The sequence below is a fragment of the Phasianus colchicus genome, chromosome 5 (genome assembly GCF_987193195.1).
Source record: "Phasianus colchicus chromosome 5, bPhaCol1.hap1.1, whole genome shotgun sequence".
NCBI lineage: Eukaryota > Metazoa > Chordata > Aves > Galliformes > Phasianidae > Phasianus > Phasianus colchicus.
The window spans coordinates 58153668-58175240 of record NC_143440.1 but is presented as its reverse complement, the minus strand read 5'-3'; the positions used below and the strand labels follow the sequence as shown (position 1 = coordinate 58175240).

The 21573-nt window shown below is 44.9% G+C and overlaps 1 protein-coding gene across 1 annotated transcript in view; it reads left to right on the top strand.

Annotated features, from left to right (window-relative positions):
• Positions 1-21573, top strand: part of MDGA2 (MAM domain containing glycosylphosphatidylinositol anchor 2) — a 367028-nt gene that overhangs the window by 187391 nt on the left and 158064 nt on the right. The window contains exon 7 of the mRNA XM_090141907.1: positions 14027-14356. Coding sequence (XP_089998033.1) covers positions 14027-14356 — 330 coding nt within the window. The remainder of the gene's footprint in view (positions 1-14026; positions 14357-21573) is intronic.

The following is a 21573-nucleotide window of genomic DNA, read 5'->3' as shown; positions in this document are numbered from 1 at the left end:
TGGCTTAGAGTGATTGCATGACCTAAAATCTAGAATGATATCTCTGAGTTTGTACATCAGCATCTTTGCTGTCAGTCCTGAGAGACCCTCCAATGTTAACAGTGGAAATGTGAGTAGGGCTGGTGGCCAGTGCCAGAACAGAGCTGTGGCTCACAGGTATGTGCAAGAGGTGAGATTTGGCTTCTGGGAGTGCACTGGAGAGTCGGTGCCCATGGCAGCTGTTGGCCAGCAGAGGAGTGCTGTGTCCATCTGATGTGTTTGATCCTTAGCTGGTATTGATAGGGTAGGGGAGGAGAGAAGAGGAGAGGAGAGGAGAGGAGAGGAGAGGAGAGGAGAGGAGAGGAGAGGAGAGGAGAGGAGAGGAGAGGAGAGGAGAGGAGAGGAGAGGAGAGGAGAGGAGAGGAGAGGAGAGGAGAGGAGTTGAGTTGGAAGTGGTCTTCCAAGATCATTAGTCCAACTGCAGCGAGGTAATCTCTCATCCTCCTCCAGACCAGACAACCAAAGTGTCCCCACCTCTCCTCACAGCACATGCCTTCCAGCCCTGTTAACAGCTTTGTTGCTTCCTCTGGACACTTTCAAGGATTTTAACATCCTTTTTATGTTGTGGAGCCCAGAACTGCCGTATTCAAGATGGAGCCATGCCAACAGCAAGTATAGGAGGAGAATCACCTAGGAGGTTAATGGAGAGCTTTCCTGGCTCCTTCAGTAGGTTGGAAATAGAGCAGCCTCTGCCCTGGCTTTCAGCATGCATTGATATTTGTGTTACCTGAGGGCTGACTAAAAGCGAGAGTAATTTCTTGGTGCCAAGGTTTGAAATTCATATTCAAGAGTATGAGCCCTCCTGGATCATAGAATCCAGACATCTTTATCCCAAACATCCATCTTGCCTTATTTCATCTCTTGCATCATTCTTTGTCGATAACACAACTAGTGTTATTTCACTATTCACTATTTCAATTTCAGTAACTTTCTTCCAGTGCCCTCTCAGCTCACCCCAGGAGCCTCTTCCCATATCTCAGTGCTCAGACCCTAAAATCCTCTCTCATTGTCAGCACAGGTGTGCCTGGGGTGTGTTTGCCATCCCTTGAAAGCTCTGCCATGGATTGACAGCAGGGAATGATGGGCTGAGATGGATGAAAGGCTGTGCTTTACCTCCACTGTGCCGCCAGTGGATGCCTTCACCCCATCAAGGCCTGGTACTGTGCCACTGTGTGGTGGTTTTGTCATTTTGTTTCATTTTTGTTTGGTCTTTTTTTCCCCCCACCACCTTAAACAATTTGCTTAGTGCTGTGCACTACCAGCCAGCAGTTACCAGCTTGCTTAGTTTCTCTTGTGCCTTGATGGACACGTTTAAACCACATCCTCCTTCTTGATTTTTAAATGGACCTTGCAGAGCTGTTTGCAGAAGGTTTGGGGAGAGCCCCCTATGGTGGGTGAGGATATAAGGAATAGCCCTTAGGCTGGTGCTTCTCCACATATTCCTCCCAGCTTGCCGACAGGATCCAGCAGTACAGGCATTTCATTGGGGCTTGGATTGAGACAAGATTCTGCCTTGAAAAGCTGATCACGTGGCACAATCAGCACATTGCTACAGTCATAAGTTCCCGGTGTGCTATCTTAAAGTTTACAGCTCTGAGAATGAATGTGTGAAAAAGTCGAGCTTCAGACTTTAATAAGTCCATTTATTTTTATTATCTGCCATAGTACTCTCAGGCATGTGTGCTCTCCCAGGCTGGGCAGAGCTGTGGATGAGTTCATAAAATGGTTCCATATAAAAATGGAGATGGTTTATTGATTCTTCTCCCATTTCATTAGGACTTCTCAGAGCTTCTGTGTACAAAAATCTCATTTTTAAATAAGTTTGCTCTGCCATGAGCCTGACACACTCCACATGCCTATGAAGGCCTTGAGATGATACTCGTTGGGTCTCTCTCCATCTGACCATTGCTGTGTGGCTACTTCACATATCGATGTTATTTCTACAATAGAGGGCAAGGGAAAAAAGTTATCTTCACTCTGGCGTGGCTAGCAATATGAACTACTGATACATGGCCATTTTTTGGCACCAGAGTGGTGCTGTAGTTTAATATTATATTACATAGAATGGCCTGGGTTGCAAAGGAGCACAATGATCATCTGGTTTCACTCCCTGCTATGTGCAGGGTCACCAACCAGCACACCAGGCTGCCCAGAGCCGCATCCAGCCTGGCCTTGAATGCCTGCAGGGATGGACGGGGCATCCACAGCCTCTCTGGGCAGCTGTTCCAGCACCTCACCACTCTCATAGCAAAGAATTTCCCCCTGACATCCGACCTCAATCTTCCCTCCTTCAACTTCAAACCATTTCCCCTTGTCCTGCTGTTATCTACCCTTTCCAAGAGTTGACTCCCCTCCTGTTTGTAGGCTCCCTTTAGCTACTGAAGGCTGCAATGAGTCACCTCGCAGCCTTCTCTTCTCCATGCTAAACAAGCCCAGCTCCCTCAGCCTGTCTTTATAGAAGAGGTGCTCCAGCCCTCTGATCATCTTTGTGGCCCTCCTCTGGACCCTCTCCAACAAGAGGAGCTGTGGGCAATCTGGTGTGGAAACCTTGGAAAGCACAATTTGCTGTAGACCACACAGGAAAGGCAGGTCCCGTGTGCTGAGCTCCAAGTGTGCTGTGGGCAAAGAGAAGAGTGAAGATTCACAAGGTTTGGTTTTTTGCATTCAGGAAGGCTCAGCAAGGCTTTTTTTTTTTTCTTTTTTTTTCTTTTTTTGACAGCTTTGGCACAAGAACTAAACTTTATAAAGGCATTGGCCCTGGAAAACACCCAGCTGTAATGTTTGGAGGGTTTATAATTTGTTTGGCAAGTATGCAGCTCATTGGGGATTGTGTCAGCCTGCCTGAGCTGTTTAATTTATATCCCAGTTCTTGTCTGGCTTGCAAGGAGTCCTGTGGCATTCCCATGTGTTAGTGGTTGGGGATGGCCTTGGTTATGGGGCTGCTGCTCAACTAGCTGCAATGGTGGTGGCGTTCTCATCATGGGAGTGCTTTGGCTTTATCTCCCTTGCTTCTGCTTGGGGTTTCAAAGCTGGTTGAATGCCTCCAAGCAGTGCTTGGAGATCTCCAAGCTCTGAGCTTGGCTCTGGCTGTGCTTTGAGCAGGAGCTGGGAGGGAGACCTCCGGAGCTGCCTCCTCACCTGTGGGCCTGTGTGGCTTTTCTCCTCTGATGAGGCTCATTTTTCTTGAATATTTCCTTCTAAAAGCAGTTAAAAGAGAATCCATGCTGTGTTTCACATACTTTGATCTTGGCTTCCTCATTTAAAGGATCATACACTGATTAACATCAGGCCTTAATGGCCTCAAGATGTACCAAGGGAGGTTCAGCTTGGATGTCAGAAAAAATTCCTTCTCTGAAAGAGCAGTCAGGCTCTGGAAAGGGCTGCATGGAGAGTGGTTGGTCCCTGGAGATGTGCAAGAACCATTTAGATGTGGTACTATTAGGTACTATGTGGTACTGTGAGGGTGTGGATTAGTGGGAAATATTGGTGGTAAGTAGATGGTTGGACTGGATGATCTTGGAGGTTTTTTCCAACCTTGATGATTCTACGATTCCAGCTGGTAAGCGGAAATCTCCTTCATTACAGAGAGGTGTGCATCTCCTCTCCTTTCAGGAAGGAAAGGCAGTAAAAGAACTAGAGCTAATCAACATGACCACAGGTAAAAACAGACATGTGCGACGTGGCATCTCCAAAATAATCACTCCTTTTCTTTTAAAACTAAAAGCATTTATAAAAATAGAGACAAAACCTGAAATCTCTCCACAGTATTTGCATTTAAATTGGAAATGTGAATGCATCTGGTTTTGTAAGTGCCAAATAATTACTTGATATTAAAAAGTTTGGAGATGCTCTAGAAGATGCTTGACAACTTAATTGTTCTGATAACTACTGAAAGTTAACGTTTTAAAAACTCTTCAAGCCGAGACCATGTTGACAGAGACAAAATGAGCCTCTGTTGGTAAAATGCTGAGAATTTGTGTTGTGTTTTTTTAATCAAGACTCCACTTCAGTTTTCCATAGTATAGGAAGGTGAGTATAGAGAACATTTAGGCAGCATAATTTTGTCCGGAAGATCATGCAGATCTTCCAAAATATCCTATATAAGAAATTTGAATTTTGAGAAGAGAGGTCAACAGTGGTGCACGCTCTCTGTAAGAGCTCCTTTAGTGCTGTTTTTTAATGTTCTACTTATGAGCCAAGCAAGATGCACCCTGCCTGCACACTCAGCAGGAGTGGTTTCACCTGGAGAGAGCTCTCCTGTGTGAAACCATGGAACAGCATTCCTTGCTGCTAATGCAGGAGCCTGGCTCTGTGTAGTACTAATGTCTGATTTGATTTGATATTAGGCTGACTTTTTAAAATTCTCAGCAAAATGCTCAGATCTCTGTTCAGAATAAGAAAGTTTCCATGTCTCAGCAATGAACTGGGCAGTAGCAGAGCTGTGCAGATGAACCATGAGAGTAAGACAGCTTTCCCTGCTAGAGGAAAAATAAGCCAGCAGCATGATGCTGACCTTGGCAGACCTGATGGTCCCCCATCAGCCAAGAATGAATATGAATAATGGAGTACAAAACACATACAACTGCTGTGGAGGCAAGCTGGCAAGGCTTTGAGCCTGCTGTTGCTAAAAATGCTGCAGGCTGCTACTCCAGAGAAGATGCTGAGGGATCTGGCCCATTCCCTTTCTTTCCACCCAGTTCAGTTCATCTGTAAAAGAAAATGGTGAAGCCCATAGCTGGATGCAAGGTGATGAATCTTAAAATGTCAAGGTGCTGTGAAATGGCAAAAGATAAAGCACATGTTCATAGATTTCTACTTTCTTGGGCAGTAGGAGGAGTAGGTGTTAGTATTTGGTTTGGTTTCAAGAATGACAAGGGAGGGTGATGGTTCTTCCTGAAGTTTGTTTCAGTGAGGAGGGGTCTTGCAGCTGTTGCAAGGCCAGGCCACATCTGCCATGGCTTATTGAACCACCTGGAGAGGGGGGCTCTTCAGTTCTCCTGAAGGATGCTGTGCGAGATGGTTCAGAGACAAGAAGCAAAGGATGGGGGAAGAGGTGGCTGTTGCCTCGAAATCATACTTTGATTTTAAAACAAACAAACAAGACAAAAGACTGTGATTGCAGTAACCGAGTGGTGGAGTAGCACAAGAAATCAAAGGTGAAAAGTGAAAAGAGGAAATAGACATGGCAGAAATCCTGGTGTATCTAGAGGGAAGAGCTCTGGTACGGCACCCAAAGCTGCTCCTTGAGCTCTTAGAATCACAGAATCACAGAATGGCCTGGGTTGCAAAGGAGCACACTGCTCATCCAGTTCCAACCCCCTGCTATGTGCAGGTCGCCAACCAGCAGCCCAGGCTGCCCAGAGCCACATCCAGCCTGGCCTTGAATGCCTGCAGGGATGGGGCATCCACAGCCTCCTTGGGCAACCTGTTCCAGTGCCTCACCACCCTCTGGCTGAAAAACTTTCTCCTCATATCCAACCTAAACCTCCCCTGTCTCACTTTAAAACTATTTCCCCATGTCCTATCACTATCCACCCTCGTAAATAGACATACTCCCTCCTGTTATAGCTCCCTTCAAGTACTGGAAGGCTACAATGAGGTCTCCCTGGAGCCTTCTCTTCTCCAAGCTAAACAAGCCCTGTTCATGAAGTCTAAGTGCACAGTGACAGTGAGGAACTACATTTGGGTCTGTGAACTGCATCTTTTCTTAACCTGCTGTATTTGGTTGCCAGCACATATCTGAGTATTTAACCCCATATATAGAGCCATGAATTGTTCATTATTGCCACCTTGCCCATCTGTTACAGCTCAAGCTTTTAAAATTTTAGGTTGTGGGGTCTCCTTGCTTGGAGAACCCCAAAAGCTGCCTGGATTTGGGGCTGAGTCCCATCTCTGGGTGTTCAGATGGACCCAGCAGTGCCTCCAGACACAGACATCCCAGGATCTTTTCTTTTTTTCACTGACCAAAGAAGCTAACTCCCATTTTTTGTTTTCAGAATAGTGTTTTTTTAACCACATTATACAATTCTTCATTACGTAACTCAAAAATTTGGACTTACATATTTGTCTGCTTCTATTATTGCCCCAAATCCATTAATCTTATTCTCTTTGCTTTTTGGGAAATTGACTTCTTAAAGCACCAGCTGGACACCAAGGTTTTGTCCAACAAGCTTACAGTTTCGATAACCTAAGCCTGCCAGTAAAGGTTCCAGTTCTTTTTTTCCAGTTCTTCTTGTCCAAAACTCATATTCTGCTCCAAAAGCAGACACACCAACACTGTGAGGTCCATTTCAGCAGACCAAAATTTTCATCCCCTGACCCAGCTGCTTGCTCAAAGCCATCCTTGCAGCATGGTGTGAAGCACGTGCTCAGGTTAAGTCTTAGGTTTGTTTGGACTCAGGGCTACACTGAGAGTGCTTTGCTCCAGGTGTAGGTGTGGCTGTGATGATCACAGCAGAATAGTGTGGTCTTGGAGATGATTCAGTTTGCAAATGTCATCTCCTATTTGTTCTTGAGATTTGTTGTACGGAGCTCCATCCCAGCACGGTGCTGATTATGATAGATGATGGTCATTCATCAGAAAGAAGTGGAAGTGATTAATCATGAGACACTTCAGATTAGTCTCCTCCACATCCAGAACTGACGTGCAGACTGTACCGATGCTGCAAACCAGATAAACTTTCATTATGAAGAGTTGGTATCTGCAAACTTGGTTATATGGAATGTGCTTTTTTTTCCTAGAATATTCTGGTATCTTACCATTAGGCTGCAAAACTGCAATTCCAAGCGCTTTCCTTTCCATGCTTTGAGGCAGACTTGAGATTGCTTTAAAAAATGATGTTCGAACAGAAAAACAGCCCAACAAATTCATGTTTTTAGTGTTCCTTGTGCGCAAAATAATTTGAAAATAGATGTTAATGTGACAGAAGGAAGTTCAGCAGATTACGCTGTGATATTCACCAATGAGAAGCAGCTTTTGGACAGTTGTTGAACTGTCTCTGCTCAGCTTAGCTATTTTAAAATACAGTTGAAGGCAACAACATGCTGTAGAATGCTGAAGAACATGCAGCCACGCTGCCCTCAGCCAGAATAGCAGAAGAGCTTTGTGCTTCTTCAAAGGTTATAGAAGCATCTGTCTTTTACTTCTACTGATTTGATGGAGGTAGACTTGTTAATGGAGGAGGAAACGTCAGAGAAGGATTTCCATTCCTCTGTGGGAATGACTTTCTATTTAGTAGAGGTCTATTTATGCTGGGCATTCCCCTTACAAAAGGACTTACAGACTGCACTGTGGTTTCCAAGGGTAGACCTGGTCCAGATTTAAATTGAACAGATTTAAATTAATACCAGTTAATTTACTGCAGTACATTGGTGCATGCCTTTAACATCAGTGAGTTGAGTTCTTCTGTTTTTCCTTATTTCCTGGTGGTGGGATGCTTACACATTGATGAGGATCATGTGTTTATTGTTAAATCCATTAATCCGGATACAGATCACAGAATCATAGAATTGCTCAGGTTGGAAAAGACCTTAAAGATCATCGAGTCCAATCACAAGCTAACCATACTACCCTACCTCTAACAACCCTCTGCTAAATCATGTCCCCGATGCTTACACCATATGTATGAAATGCATTAGTTTTGAAAGCTGAACCACTGTATTTAACCAACTACTGTAGCAGTGTCTGAAATTCTGGATGGAAAGCCATTGCCATAGAGTCGGTGCAGGTGAGCTGTCTGACACTGCCACAGCTGCAATCAAAATCAAAATGAGTTTCTATTTGAGAGGAAGGGAGTTGAGTTTTTATTTTCCTCGACAAAATCTGGGAACCAGCAGGGACTAAAAATATAAGCACCAGCGTGCAATGAGAGAAGTTGGCTTCTCAGGATGTCTTGACAGATTTGGAAAAAGGTTTAAGTTTACCAATGCGCTTCAGAAGTCTTTTAGGGACTATCTAAAATCTTTGTCATAAGGTTGTGAATCTTTTGAATTGCGTGTGAAAGCAGGATTGCTTTTCCCATCTATAGGGCTCTAAGGAGACGAGGAGCCCAGTGTGATTGAAGCAAGAGCTGATGATAAGGGTTGGCTTTCTTTACTCGCTCTCTGCCTCACGTCTTTTTTTCAAGGACCAATGAATCATCCCAGTAATCATCCTTTGGTACAAAGATCGCAGCAGTAGCTTGGAGAGATACAGCTCAGCCTTTTAAAGCAAACAGCCAGTGTCTGGATTAAGAGACCGGAGTTTGGGGAAAATGAAGCTGGGCTGGCAGCTCACTTTCCAAACAAGTTGTTCCCATCGTGCTCTTTGTGTTTTCTTAACCTTTGCTGGGAAGCAGAAGTCAAGGCAAACTACTTAACCCAGTACACACAGGAGTCTTGGAACTGAGCACCATTCCCAATGGTGAACTTTGGATCGGATTGCTAGCCTTAAAAATAAAGTCAAGAATCTTTCCAAGTAGCACAAACACTTTTTTGTCACCTGAGAGGGAAATGTAGAAGAGTCAGTAACATCTGAGCATTAGGAAAGGACAGCTGCATTGCCTGACCTGGGGGTGCAGGTGAAATGCAGAACCTGCATCGGCTGCAGAGCATCTTGGAAATGAGCTGGATCTGGAGATGAAGGTAGTGGCATTTAACAAAATGCAGGTTCTGGATGGTCAGAAACAAGTGGCATACTGCACTCAGTAAGCATCCAGAATGCACCCCTGGTGCTGCAGGACACATGCAGCTCCTCACGTCTACTTGGTACATTATCAGGTGACATACCCTTCTTGTTCACTGGGAAGAATTCAAAACAAAACTGCTTGCCAGCCTAGAGAAAACACGAAGGGGAACAATGAAAATTAGTCAAAGCCATTTCTGGTCTGCGCATCGAGATTGAAGCTCATGTGGAACCCAACTGCTCAGTCAAGGTTAAAATCAGTAATTTTCACAGTTCTGCTCAGTATTGCTCCTGCCGCAGGCTGCACACAGCCACAGACATCAGCAAACACAAAGCTGAGCTCCCCAACGCCCCGTGCCAGCTTAGGAAGCAGTCAGTGGCCAATAACTATTATGTCAAAGCCTGCAAACAGTGCAGCAGCTAATGAATTCAATTACGGTGTTTGATGCTGTTCATATATCATGAAATGTGCGTTTCTGAGATACGAACGTTTTTGATGGATTAAAGGAGCATCTTGGGTTGATCCGAGTGGGGGTGGGAGGATATGACTTAACCTGATGAATGCAAATCAGCCTTCGTTTAGATACTGAAATGTGTTCTATTACTTTGAAATGTAATTAATGAGGGAGAGCAGACATTGAAGAGTTTGTGGATGGAAATTGTTTCATCTTTTTTTATTTGATCACATCATAGTTCTTTGGGCCTCTTTGAGAAAGACTGGCACTTTCTTGGGCATGTTCTGAGTCTCAAAGTACAGTTACAGACTTATTTGCACATTGGCTAATATTTTCCAGCCCTGTGAGCTGATTATGTCCTGCAATCTCTGCTGGGATGCAGCTGTGGTTAGCATGGCTGCAGCACCACCTCTCACATTTTGCCAGATAGCCCTGTATCTCTTCTTCACTGCGTCTCATCCCATCTTTGTGATGGAAGCCTTTCAGCAATGCTTCAAACATAACCAACAGCGCAGTGAAAAAACAGAATCAGAATCCACTGTTAGTTCTAACACACTTGACATTGATAGGCAAATGCCTACCAGTTGTGGTCTAAGAACCTACAAATGAGGAAAGTCCAAACCACTGCTTTATGGGAATTGATTATGAGTGCAAACAGCTGTGCAGAATCCATACCTGCTGGATTTGTACCAGCCTCAGCCCAGGTGATCTCAAGAAGTCTGAATAGAACACAACACATGAGTGAGGTCTGAAGTCTTCTTGGAAAGCATGTTCATCTTTTTTTCATTCAGAGGGTGGTGAGGCACTGGAACAGGTTGCCCAAGGAGGCTGTGGATGCCCCATCCCTGCAGGCATTCAAGGCCAGGCTGGATGTGGCTCTGGGCAGCCTGGGCTGCTGGTTGGCGACCTGCACATAGCAGGGGGTTGGAACTGGATGAGCATTGTGGGCCTTTGCAACCCAGGCCATTCTATGACTCTATGATCTTGTACAGATCGGAGACTCTACACACTGCAGCTTTGTATTCTCAAGGCTGCTGGAGGCGGTGACTCTGGAGAGGTCTGCTGACCCCATGTCCTTTGTCCAAAGGCAACCCTGTTTGCTCTGGGTCTCAGTCTAGCTTGATGGGACCCTCATTGCTATGACAACTTTTCATTCATGGGCCTGAGCTGAGTCACCCCCACCCCTTCTGTCTCTGCCAGCCAAGAGAACCCTACGCTCTGACTCACACAGCCCTCTTCTCCGTAAGTGTGACTGAGGGTGGTTCATCTATTCAGAAGGTTTTCTGACCCTTTAAGTCAGGAAGCTTCCAGTGTTTGAAGTGGTTGGGAGTCTCATCAGCCTGGAGCAGGATATCTAAGTTCAATTTCCCCTCCTAAAAAGGAGTTCTAGAGATGGAGATGGAGATGGAGAAGCATGTCTGCCCCGTGCTCCTCCTGCCCTCCAGCTCCACGTGAGTACAGCTGTCAGAGGCTGTGGACACCTGCTGTTGGTTTCCCAAGGATGCCTTCCAGATACAGTTGGTGATTTTCAGATACTTTGATGCCAAATTAGAAGCTCCAAGGAACACAGGTTAATTATGTTTATTCTGTCACTGTGTTTATTCTGGTGATGATGGACAGCAGTGATTTATGGATGTAGGTTGTTAGTGATGCTGCTTAACTCTGTAAAGGCATTACATTGTAAAGTCAGATTTTCTGCTGATTTTGATGGCCAAAGACGATGCTGATGGCTGTGCAGGTTGTGAAGCCTTGGACAGTGGGATTAGAGAAACAGGACGCTGACTTTCAGCCTCAGATTGTATTAAACAGCTGTTGGATGTTTTATGTGAAGAGTTCATGGCTGTTAGTGATGGATGTAGGGTGTCTGTTGACACTGCTTCTGAGTCTGTTCCTTCGCTTCAGAATTTCTCAAAGTTCCCTTCACTTTATCTGTGCAGTACAAAGAGACATGACAATCATAGAATCATAGCATCATAAAATGGCCTGGGTTGAAAAGGAGCACAGTGCTCATCCATTCCAACCCCCTGCTGTGTGCAGGTCACCAACCAGCAGCCCAGGCTGCCCAGAGCCACATCCAGCCTGGCCTTGAATGCCTTCAGGGATGGGGCATCCACAGCCTCCTTGGGCAACCTGTTCCAGTGCCTCACCACCCTCTGAACTCCTTGTATTTAGATGTACAGAAAAATATTCAGATTAGTTGTACACTCCTTGGCATTTAGAGTTAATGAAGGATGGGCAAGCATTAATACGACTTTTCTATCAGACTTTGTTATTCCTTTATAGCAAGGAGAAACTGCTGTAATTAGTGCATGAGCACTCAAAGCTAACAGGAAAAAAAAAATCAGAAATAAAAATAGTTGATTGAAGTTATTAGCAAATATTTCTGGTTGAAATGTGCTGCTCATCATGCCTATTATGAGCTTGTTGTTTCTTTTTCCCCGTCTGCAAATTATGTGCATAATATATTTGCTGATTTTTTGTAGATGCAAGCGTTCTTTGTTCTTCTGTTTTCAAACAAAAAAGTTCACTTTGCGTTTCAAAGTTATTTACTCTGATAGTTCCTAACTGTCATACAATGTATGGTTCATCCTCTGGAATCAAAGCTTGTGTTAATTCTGCTTCCTAGGGAACTGGCTGCAGCTTTTAAAAGGGAAAGATAGATGCTGAATGAGGGCCATTTTCAAACTCCACAAATTCTTAAAAACATATTAACCACTTGGATTTTTTAATGCGTGGTTACATTTCAGTGACAGCACCCTGCATGCCGTAGCTGAGCAGCACAGTGAACACCAAGTCTTCATTTGCTGGTTAAGAGGACTGGCATCCTCAGCAGGAAGGGTTTCTCATGCCGTGTGCAAGGGGATGCCCACAGGTCGACAGATTTTATGCTTCTTTCCTGCATTGGATAAAAAAGAAAAAAGAAAACCAACCAACAACTAATTAATTAAATGTTAATTATCCTCAGAGTCATGGAAGTGCAAATTCAGCAAAGCATTTGTAAGCTCCAAAGAGTTGTTTTGTTCAAGGAGCTACTGAGCTCACAAAACTGAGTCTGAATGGGCATTTTCACCACTCGCAGAGATGTGACAGTCCAACCCAACCCGTTGGGCTCTCTGCCCATCCTTGGTGCCTCATTTAAGTCTTTGCATTTGATGCTGTTATGCTTTCTGAATGCAGCAAGTGCAAACCATGGGTTACTCAAAGTATGGGATGCAGAGGCAGGAATTCTCAACTCACAGCCTTTGCCATTTGTAACAACATCGTGCTTCATGGGCTGTATGTGTATAAATACAGGAGGCTAGGCAGGAGAGTGCTGCTAATACATCCTGTTCTCACTCAGATGCTTCTCACCCGGCTGCTCTTCATGGGAGGGCAGAGAGAGCAGGAAGCAACCAGGGCAACCTGGAAGACATTTCAGTCGACCAGAAAGTCAGCAGAATGAAGAGAAATGTCAGATAGAAATGGCTGTCTTCCAGTGCTTGTCTTCAACCTTGCCATTTGCTTGTAACTGGTATTTTCTAGCTGGTGTTCTCCTTGCAAGGTTTTCTAGATGAAGATAGGATATATAAATGCACCTATATGCATATGTACTTAGGCAGACATATACAGGGGGATAGGGATCTTGGGATTGTATAAGTGGTATTTTGTATTCAGTACATGAAAATATATTTGTATTTGAAGAACTTAATGGCTGATTCTGAAGCACTTGTCCAAAAATAACTATTGAACCAAGACTGTTTTATAGCAACCAATTTGCTGCCGTAAATGGTTGCAGTTCTGGATTGCTTCATGCTCATTAAAAGAGTGACAAGAAAATTCAAATAAGTGACTTGCGATGTTATTTTGCTGTCGTACAGTAGACTGATCAGAAAATGTGAGTCAAAGATGCTTGTCTTTCCAGGAAGATGGTGAGGAATGGTGTTCCTCAGGTTGGCAGGAAGCCTTCCTGAGCTCTAAGCCTGCCCCTGGGGTGGCCACCAGAAACTTATCTGCTCTACAGTTCCCATCTGAAATGCTCAGACTGCCTTGGGTCTGCTTTACTGAGGGCTAGAGAATCAATTAAATGTCTAGTGCTAGCTTGAATCATCTCGGATGTAAAAAGAGATCCATGGGATCCTTGCTGTGGAAATGCAACCATGGTACTCACCATGGGCTCTCTCACAGGGTTATATCTCAGAAGAGCAACTTTTTGCTTACTACTCCTGACTGTTAGCTAGGACCTGATAATGATGTCCTCTCAGCCCTGCTGCCTTCAGGAGGTGGCAGCAGGCAGCCTGCCTCTGGGCTGTGCAGGGTTGGGAGAACCCTCCAGGCTGCTGCAAGGAAGAGCAGAGCCATAAAGCAGGGCAGGCTGTAGCCATGGGCACATCTCATCTCTTCCCATTGAACCAGCTGGCACTAAACAGTTTTGCATGGCCATGTTTGTTTCCAGGTAGATCGGAGGTGACACTACTGGTTCTATTAGTGATGTCAGATTGATATCTCTGTTTTCTCTCAGTGCTCTGATAGCATGGGAGTGAGGAAAGGATTGTAAGGACCTCCAGAAACAGATAACAAAAATTTGTGAATTATTTTGGTTACTCTTCAGTTGTCAGCAGCTCTGCATAATTTAGGCACTATGAATCCCTATTTTTCATTTTGGAGGTAACAAATGTTTTATCAGTGAATGCTCTCTGGTGGTATTTGAGTAAGATCTCATCCTACAAAGACGTGCCAAGTGTCTGCGTGGGAAGTTTGAGCGATTTCCCAACCATAGTATGACAGAGAAAGGGAAGAATGAACCAAAGTTTTTGTAAAGTCTGAAGATGCAAAATTGGTGCTTTGTTAGAATAAACAGTTGGCTTTTTTTTTTCTTTCCTACATATTTCAGCCTTAAAAAAAGGACGTTTTTGGATCACCCCTGATCCATATCACAAAGACGACAACATCCAGATTGGGCGAGAGGTGAAAATCTCCTGCCAGGTGGAAGCTGTCCCTTCGGAGGAGCTCACATTCAGCTGGTTTAAAAATGGGCGGCCCTTGCGAAGCTCTGAAAGGATGGTCATCACACAGACTGACCCCGACGTATCGCCTGGCACCACCAACCTGGACATCATTGACTTGAAATTCACAGACTTTGGGACGTACACGTGTGTCGCGTCTCTGAAAGGAGGTGGCATATCGGATATCAGCATCGATGTCAACATCTCCAGCAGTACAGGTAAGGAGGCTTTCTCTGCTTTCAGTTTTGCATCTGTGTAGCCAGCTTATAGCTTTCCTCGACTCCTGGGAGAAAAAGGTGAATACGCAGTGCTTCTCAATATTGGGATATCCAAGCATGATATAAATCGTGAGGTGAGTTGCTTTGATTAAAAGATTAAGTGGCACGTGATGCTCTCTTCCAAGAGCACACAAAGGTCTGATTTATTCAGTTATGCCTGCTTTTATTGTCAGGAAAGTTATTGCTTCTGAGAAAGGTCTTTATTGGCCTTTATTTTGGACTTAGAGGCTGTCTGGAGTCATCAAAAACTAGCTGGTAGGAAATGACACAGAAAAGCGGGTGGGTGTTATGTTAAGCAGACTGAACCCATCCAGCTGCTCTCATCGAACAGCGAGTGCCAAGAACAGCGGAAGGAGTTCTCTTTTTTCTTAAGGATTATACACTGCTTGTTGGTGGATCATGAGATTCCCAACAGGGAAGAAGTTTAAGATACCTATTATGCGTATTTCCAGATCAGTGACTGAAATGTCTCTCTTTTGCATGAGCTAAAACCTTGGCTATTACCTTGACTGATAATAAATGCCTTGTTGTGGCTGTGGTGTAGGACTGTGTAACACAACATTAATTCTCAGCTTTTCTTTATCTCTTTGCTAATAGCTTGCTTATAACCAACACATTTCTCAGGCTTTTTCCCCCAGTAGTGGAGTTTAATAACTGAGGTAGCCCATGTTAATATCATAAACCAGAGAGCATTCTGAATGCAGGACTTTTTCCTCCTGAAAAATCAGCTAAAGCCAAAAAATAAGGGTTGGCAGTTTGATTTCTACAGAAATAAAACAGCAAACAGAAACAAGCCAACAAACACTTCTGTTTTCAGAACACTATTTAATGTTAAAACACGGAGACAAAGAGTGTCAGAATTACAACTGCTCTCCGTGTTGTCTTTTATGTGAAGCACTGCAGTGCTTCCCTCAGACTGTGCATGTCATTGACTGGGGTAAGGCACGCTGTTTAGACATGATACAACAAAGAACAAATTGAAAACCATTTCTGTAGCGTGGAAAGAAAATGTTTAACAGACATTTTCTGACCCCTTTTTACCAAACACATTCAAGAAATTGCTTTCTACTTTTTCAGAGAGATTAATTGCATTCCGTTGCATCAAATACGTCCATATTTCTATTATTTTCTCTTCTAGTATTTTTTTTGTTTCACAAATACATATCATGTCTAAACAATCTCACAACTGTCATGATAAATTATTGCTTAGGCTGTAATCTTGGAACCTGCCATCCATCCTCAGTAAGACAGTGGTGCCGATAGGAGAATGGTTTTGCTTGCTGGTGTTGCATTTCATAGAGCATGCAGGGCTTCCTCAGGACCAGTGCAGTTCTGTGTTGGCAAACTGTCCTGGTTTGGCCCTGAGCAGACAGCTTAGGAGACCTCATTTCCTTGGTTCCTCCCAAGTTGACCTGTAGGTTACAAGTGTGTTGCACACGTGGTTTTATCAGTGACATGGCAGAGATGAGAGATGTATATGGAGATGTTTTGACCTGTAATAAACATAGGGAACAAATAAACAAAATGAACTCAGGTAAGTCCATGGGTCTGGATAGGAGATTTCTAAGGGACCTGACCAGGGCCACTTTATCATCTCTGAAAATTCACAGTGACCTAACGATGTCCCATGAAGACTGGAAACATGCAGACTTCAGCCTTTCTTCTAAAAAGGGAAGGAGATGCAAGGAAGCCCAGGTGCCCAGCTCCACCTCAGTTCCTGTGATGATCAGGGAGCAAATTGTGCCTGGCCCAACCTGGCTGCCTGCTGGGATGGAAACCTGGGTCTGTGGGCAAGGAAAGGGAGGGGAAGCTGTTCGCATTGGCTTCAGCAAAATCTTGACAGCAGATTTTGTAGCTTCTTTGTAGATAACCGAAGTCTGGTTTGGAGAGGTGGGATGAACTATAACACATGTTGTAAAATGAGATGCAAGGAATTGTTGGTCACTGATGCAAAGCCAAATTTTGCATGCGTGTAAGTGAACAGGCAGTCAGTGCTGATGCAGTTCACCTCTGCAATATTTCCACCCTGAAACATAACACATACATATATATAAACCTTGCGAGACGGGAGGAAAAAAACACACATTCCATTTAGTTTTGTTCTTGTTTTGAACATCTTGCTTCTTTTTATGAAATTGTGCAACTGTCATTTACAAGTATTTATTGTTCCTGCTTGATAAATCCTGAAATGATCTTTTTTGTGCACTCGTAATTAACTTCACAGTGGCTGTGCTGGAGTAGTGCAGGGACACTATTAATGCACATCTCGCTAACAGGTTCAGAACTGAGTTGTAAAGAGAGGATTGTTACAGAGTAAGTGCCAAGTTTGCATGATGGGAGTTGGAGCTTGATGATGCTTGAGGTCCCTTCCAACCCAAGCCGTTCTATGATTCTATGATGGATAGCAATGATATGCAAACTTTGTTGCCTGCTTGCTAGGATGAAGCAGACAGTGATGTCTCCGCAGTCATGCATTTCCACCTGGCAGAAAGTGCCAGCTGTACTATCTGTACTCACTGGGGATTCACTGGGGACAGCAACAGGATGGATTGGAAGCACGGGTAGATGGCTGTACCTGTAACCCTGTCAGAGCTCCCACCAGTGGTGATGGATTATGTCAGCCCTATTGCACTACCCTGCAATACTCAGGAAAATCAGAGCAGGTAGAAAAGCCATGCGCTTGGAATCGGCCTCGTTTAGCATCTCTGAAAGAAATTCTGCCTATTTGTGTGACTTCATTACCTGATTAAGTGGAAGCTGAAATAGTTTCAGCGCACATTTGAAGGTCATTACTGATTCATCAAGAATCATTAGTGCCGTGGTAATTGTGAACATAAGGCCTGAGCGCAAACACGTTTTTTTCCAAATGCCAGAGCTGGCGTTGGAGGCACCAAGTGCTGTGCTGGGTGCTGCTTCATGGGCTCTGGGATTGCTCCCTGTTCCTCATGTCCATCAGGCTCCTTCTGGAGCCACAAAGCCAAGCAGGGGCAGCTGCATCTTCCCAAAAGAGGCAGGGGATGTCTGGGTCTCCAGTAGCAGCAGGCTGGGCAGAGACACCCAGGCATGGTGTGCCAGCCTGCTGGCATGCTCAGCATCATGCTCCAGCAGGAATGCTTTTTCCCTTGATGTTTTGTACTTCCAGCAGGAAAGGCGTGTGAGTACCTTGTCTAAATGGACCTGAAGTAATCCCCTTGCAGCCTCCCCACTACATCTCCGTAAGTAGGTCACTGAATTGTGGAAATAGAGACTCAAAGCTTGCGTCTTTGTCCTCTAAAAGCCCTGCCAGCCATAAAACCAACCCCAGGCAAAAGCTGAATGACAGGATGGCTTTTTTATGTGTGTTGTGGGGGATCTGAAGGCAAGAGAAGTTAATACAGCAAAAAAAAAAATAAATCAAAAACCAACAGCAAAATGGGCTCAAGGTAACCCAAAAAGAGGTGGATCAGAGGAGTGTGTGTGTCTTCCTTCATAATCGTTTGCTCTGTCTAAATATCATATTCAGAGAAGGAAAAATAAGGCTTTAGGTCACGTATGTTCTGCTGTGCTCAGTGTGGGTTCTTACTCTGTCCCTATCCGCCTAAAATCAGTATCAGTACTGCAGGAGACATAACATCTGTCACTTCTGGCTTTTTCTCTTCTCATCTTCCCCCTGGAGGCCGCATTGTGCACTGAAATGAGTGGTGCTTTCAAGGGGGTTATTTTAACTGTTCTCTCTGGATGCACTGCCCTGAATTGCTGTCAGAAGGGCTGGGTGAAGTGGCTGATGCTCCGGGCGGCAGGTAGCGGTGACCTTTCTTTAACTAAAAGAGCTCTTTCTACTGGTTCAGCCCAGAGTGGGTACAATTAGATACTCTACCTAAAGGGAGCCTACAAACAGGAGGGGAATCAACTCTTTGAAAGGATGAGTGACAGCAGGACAAGGGGAAATGGTTTTAAGCTGAGGGAAGGGAGATTTAGGTTGGACGTCAGGGGTAAATTCTTTACAGAGAGAGTGGTGAGGTGCTGGAACAGCTGCCCAGAGAGGTTGTGGATGCCCCGTCCCCGGAGGTGTTCAAGGCCAGATTGGATGGGGCCCTGGGCAGCCTGGTCTAGCATTAGGTGGGATGGTTGGTGGCCCTGCATGTGGCAGGGGGGTTGGAGATTCATGATCCTTGAGGTCCCTTCCAACCCTGGCAATTCTGTGATTCTGTGATTCTGTAAGTACGCCATCTCAATTCTGCATCCCTGGTTGAACCTCATTGCAGCATTTCAGTACATAAAGGGAGCCTACAAACAGGAGGGGAATCAACTCTTTGAAAGGGTTGATAACTGCAGGACGAGGGGAAACGGTTTTAAGTTGAGGGAGGGGAGATTTAGGTTGGAAGTCAGGGGGAAATCCTTTACAGAGAGAGTGGTGAGGTGCTGGAACAGCTGCCCAGGGAGGTTGTGGATGCCCAATCCCTGGAGGTGTTCAAGGCCAGATTGGATGGGGTCCTGGGCAGCCTGATCTAGCATTAGGTGGGATGGTTGGTGGCCCTGCATGTGGCAGGAAGGTTGGAGCTTCATGATCCTTGAGGTCCCTTCTAACCCTGGCAATTCTGTGATTCTGTGATTCTGTGAACCTGAAGCTGTGTTGAGTGTGCACCACCTAGGCAGTCATGCCAATGAATTGATTTGGTTTTGCATGAGTGTTTCCAGAGACAGGCAAAGTAATTCCTGAAGAACTACTGTATATGATGAGAGATCATGGCCTCAAGCTGCGCCAGGAGAGGTTCAGGCTGGGTGTTAGGAAACATTTCTTCTGTGAAAGAGTGATCAGGCAGTGGCACAGCTGCCCATGGAATGGTGGGGTCACCATCCCTGGAGGTGTTCCAGAGCCATGGAGATGTGGCACCGAGGGACGTGGGCAATGGGCACGGTGGGGATCTTGAAGGTCTTTTCTGATCTGAATGCTTCTGTGAGGCCACGTGTCTACCCTGCAGTGTGATGGGAGGGCTTCCCTGTTAAAGTAATTAGCTATTAAATAGTGAATTAATTAAATGCCCAGACTGACGTATTATAACACGTGGCCTCAATCTGTTTGTGTAGTGTGTGTCCTCTGGTCACCTTTCTCCTCCTTTGATGATACATAAAAGAGAACTTCATTTTAGTTCTAAATGTTTATTATAATCACAGCACAGCCTCTTAGCATAATGAAAAAATGCTTTCTGTGAGATAATTAGTGATCTAATAAAAATGTTTGTAAACCTTAAGCACTGTCCAGAGTGATCATTCATGGGCAGCCCTGAGACACTTCAGGGGTACTACCAGAAAATAGACAGACTTTTCATTATTGCAGCAAACTGATGATTTTTTTGTGGGCCATTATCTTCAGAGTTTATCTTTGAAGGGAATAGGTGAACAGAAGGGACAGATAAATGCCATATTTTGTTAAAAAGCTTTTCTTTTATAGCTCTATTTTAGAGCACTTAATGTGCAGAGATTTTTCTTTTTAATTTTATCACTGGGAGCCGCCGTCCCTTCCCTTCCCATCGCACTGCTTGCAGCAGGGCTGGCTGTGTGCTCCTGCAGCCTGCCTGCCTCTATTGGCATCCCAGTGCCTTCAGCCCCACCAGGACTGCATCCTCTGGGCTGTGCTTATCTCCTGAGGTTGAGCAGCCCAAGCACGCACTCCCTCCTCAGCAGCATGCAGGGCTGAATCTCTTTGCTCTTCTCTATAGGGCTGCTGTGCTCGGCTTGGCAACTTGCTTTGCACATGGCACGTGGAGCTCCTCAGCATGGCTCCTGTGAGGTTGCTGAGAGCTAATTTGGCTAATTTGCTGCTGGCTCTGCACGTCCTGGGTTTAAAATGTGCCTCTTCAGAGTCTGACTGCAGACTAAATGGGTGTTTTAAGGCAGTAGGAATGTGTTGAGCTGAGTGTTGATTCTGGAATTACTTTGCTGTCTGAATAGATCTTCTGCACAAGCGCTGCCATGAGGTCAGTGGTTGCTGCTCATGTCTTCACTTTGGGCTGGTGCTCAAGGAAGTGTGGGCTGTGGGGACAGAGTCAGAGAAAGTGATTTCACTCAAATCATGCCGTGATTTCCTCACTCAATTTGCCTTCACCAGGAACTCAGTAGATCTTCTTTCCTGGTGATGAAAGGCCATGGGAAAGTTAAAAGACATTTCCTGTCCTGGGCTGCTTGTCCTGCCCACCTCTGCAGAACCTTTCAGCAGTTCTTCCTGGTTTTCACATTTTTTAAAGAAATGCACTTTAAAGGCAGACTGAACAGTTTTATTCCCTGTCTACAGAGATGTCTTGAGGACCTGAATAACTGTCCCTTGCTGCCTTGCGAAGGCTAAATGATCTCACTCTTGTGCATCTTGTACTCCAGCTTGGCTTCCGATTCTAAAGTTCGGTCTGCCCTTCTTACCCATCTTACAACCCCCTCCTCATCACATAATGGACGAATCAGGAACAGGGACTGAAGTGGATGTGTCTTGCTCAGGATTATGAGGATTAGAGATTAAGACCTTCACATGAAGAGGGATAAGTATTATGCCTCCTAGCCAGTACAGTGTACATTCTTCAGTCTTGGCTGTCCAGGCTGATTAAAATTCAAATTCCTGAAAATTCAGATTACTCAAAAAAATGTGATAATCTCTTTTCAGTTCATTTCTGAGCCATCTCCACGCTTTTTCCAGTATTTTCTGATATGAAGCTCAAACATGCTTTGCTTTCCTTTATCCTGCAAATACAAGCTATTACCATTAGATCATTTCAGTCAGCCTGGTCACCCTATCTCACAACTCCTGCCACCACCTTCCTGTCACTGCTTAGGCTGGCAGTCATGGCTTCAAGGTGTCCTTTGGAGGCACTGAGCCCAAAACTGACAGTCACATCCACATCCATTCTCTGGGCCCCCTGTAATCCCCAGTGAAACACTCAGTGAGGACCTGTCCTTCCCCAAGCTGGCCTTTGGGCCAACGCTTCTAAGACCTTCTCACATTGCTTGTCTTCTGCCCAGTCAAATGATTTCTGTGTGAGCAGGTTTTTGCATCTGCCCTCCCTTCTTTGTGCAATCACAAGGCAGTTAATTAAGCTATCTAAAGGTTTAAAGTAGGTACAGTAAGTTGACTTTCACCCCTGGAGGTGTTCAAGGCCAGGCTGGATGGGACCCTGGGCAGCCTGGTCTAG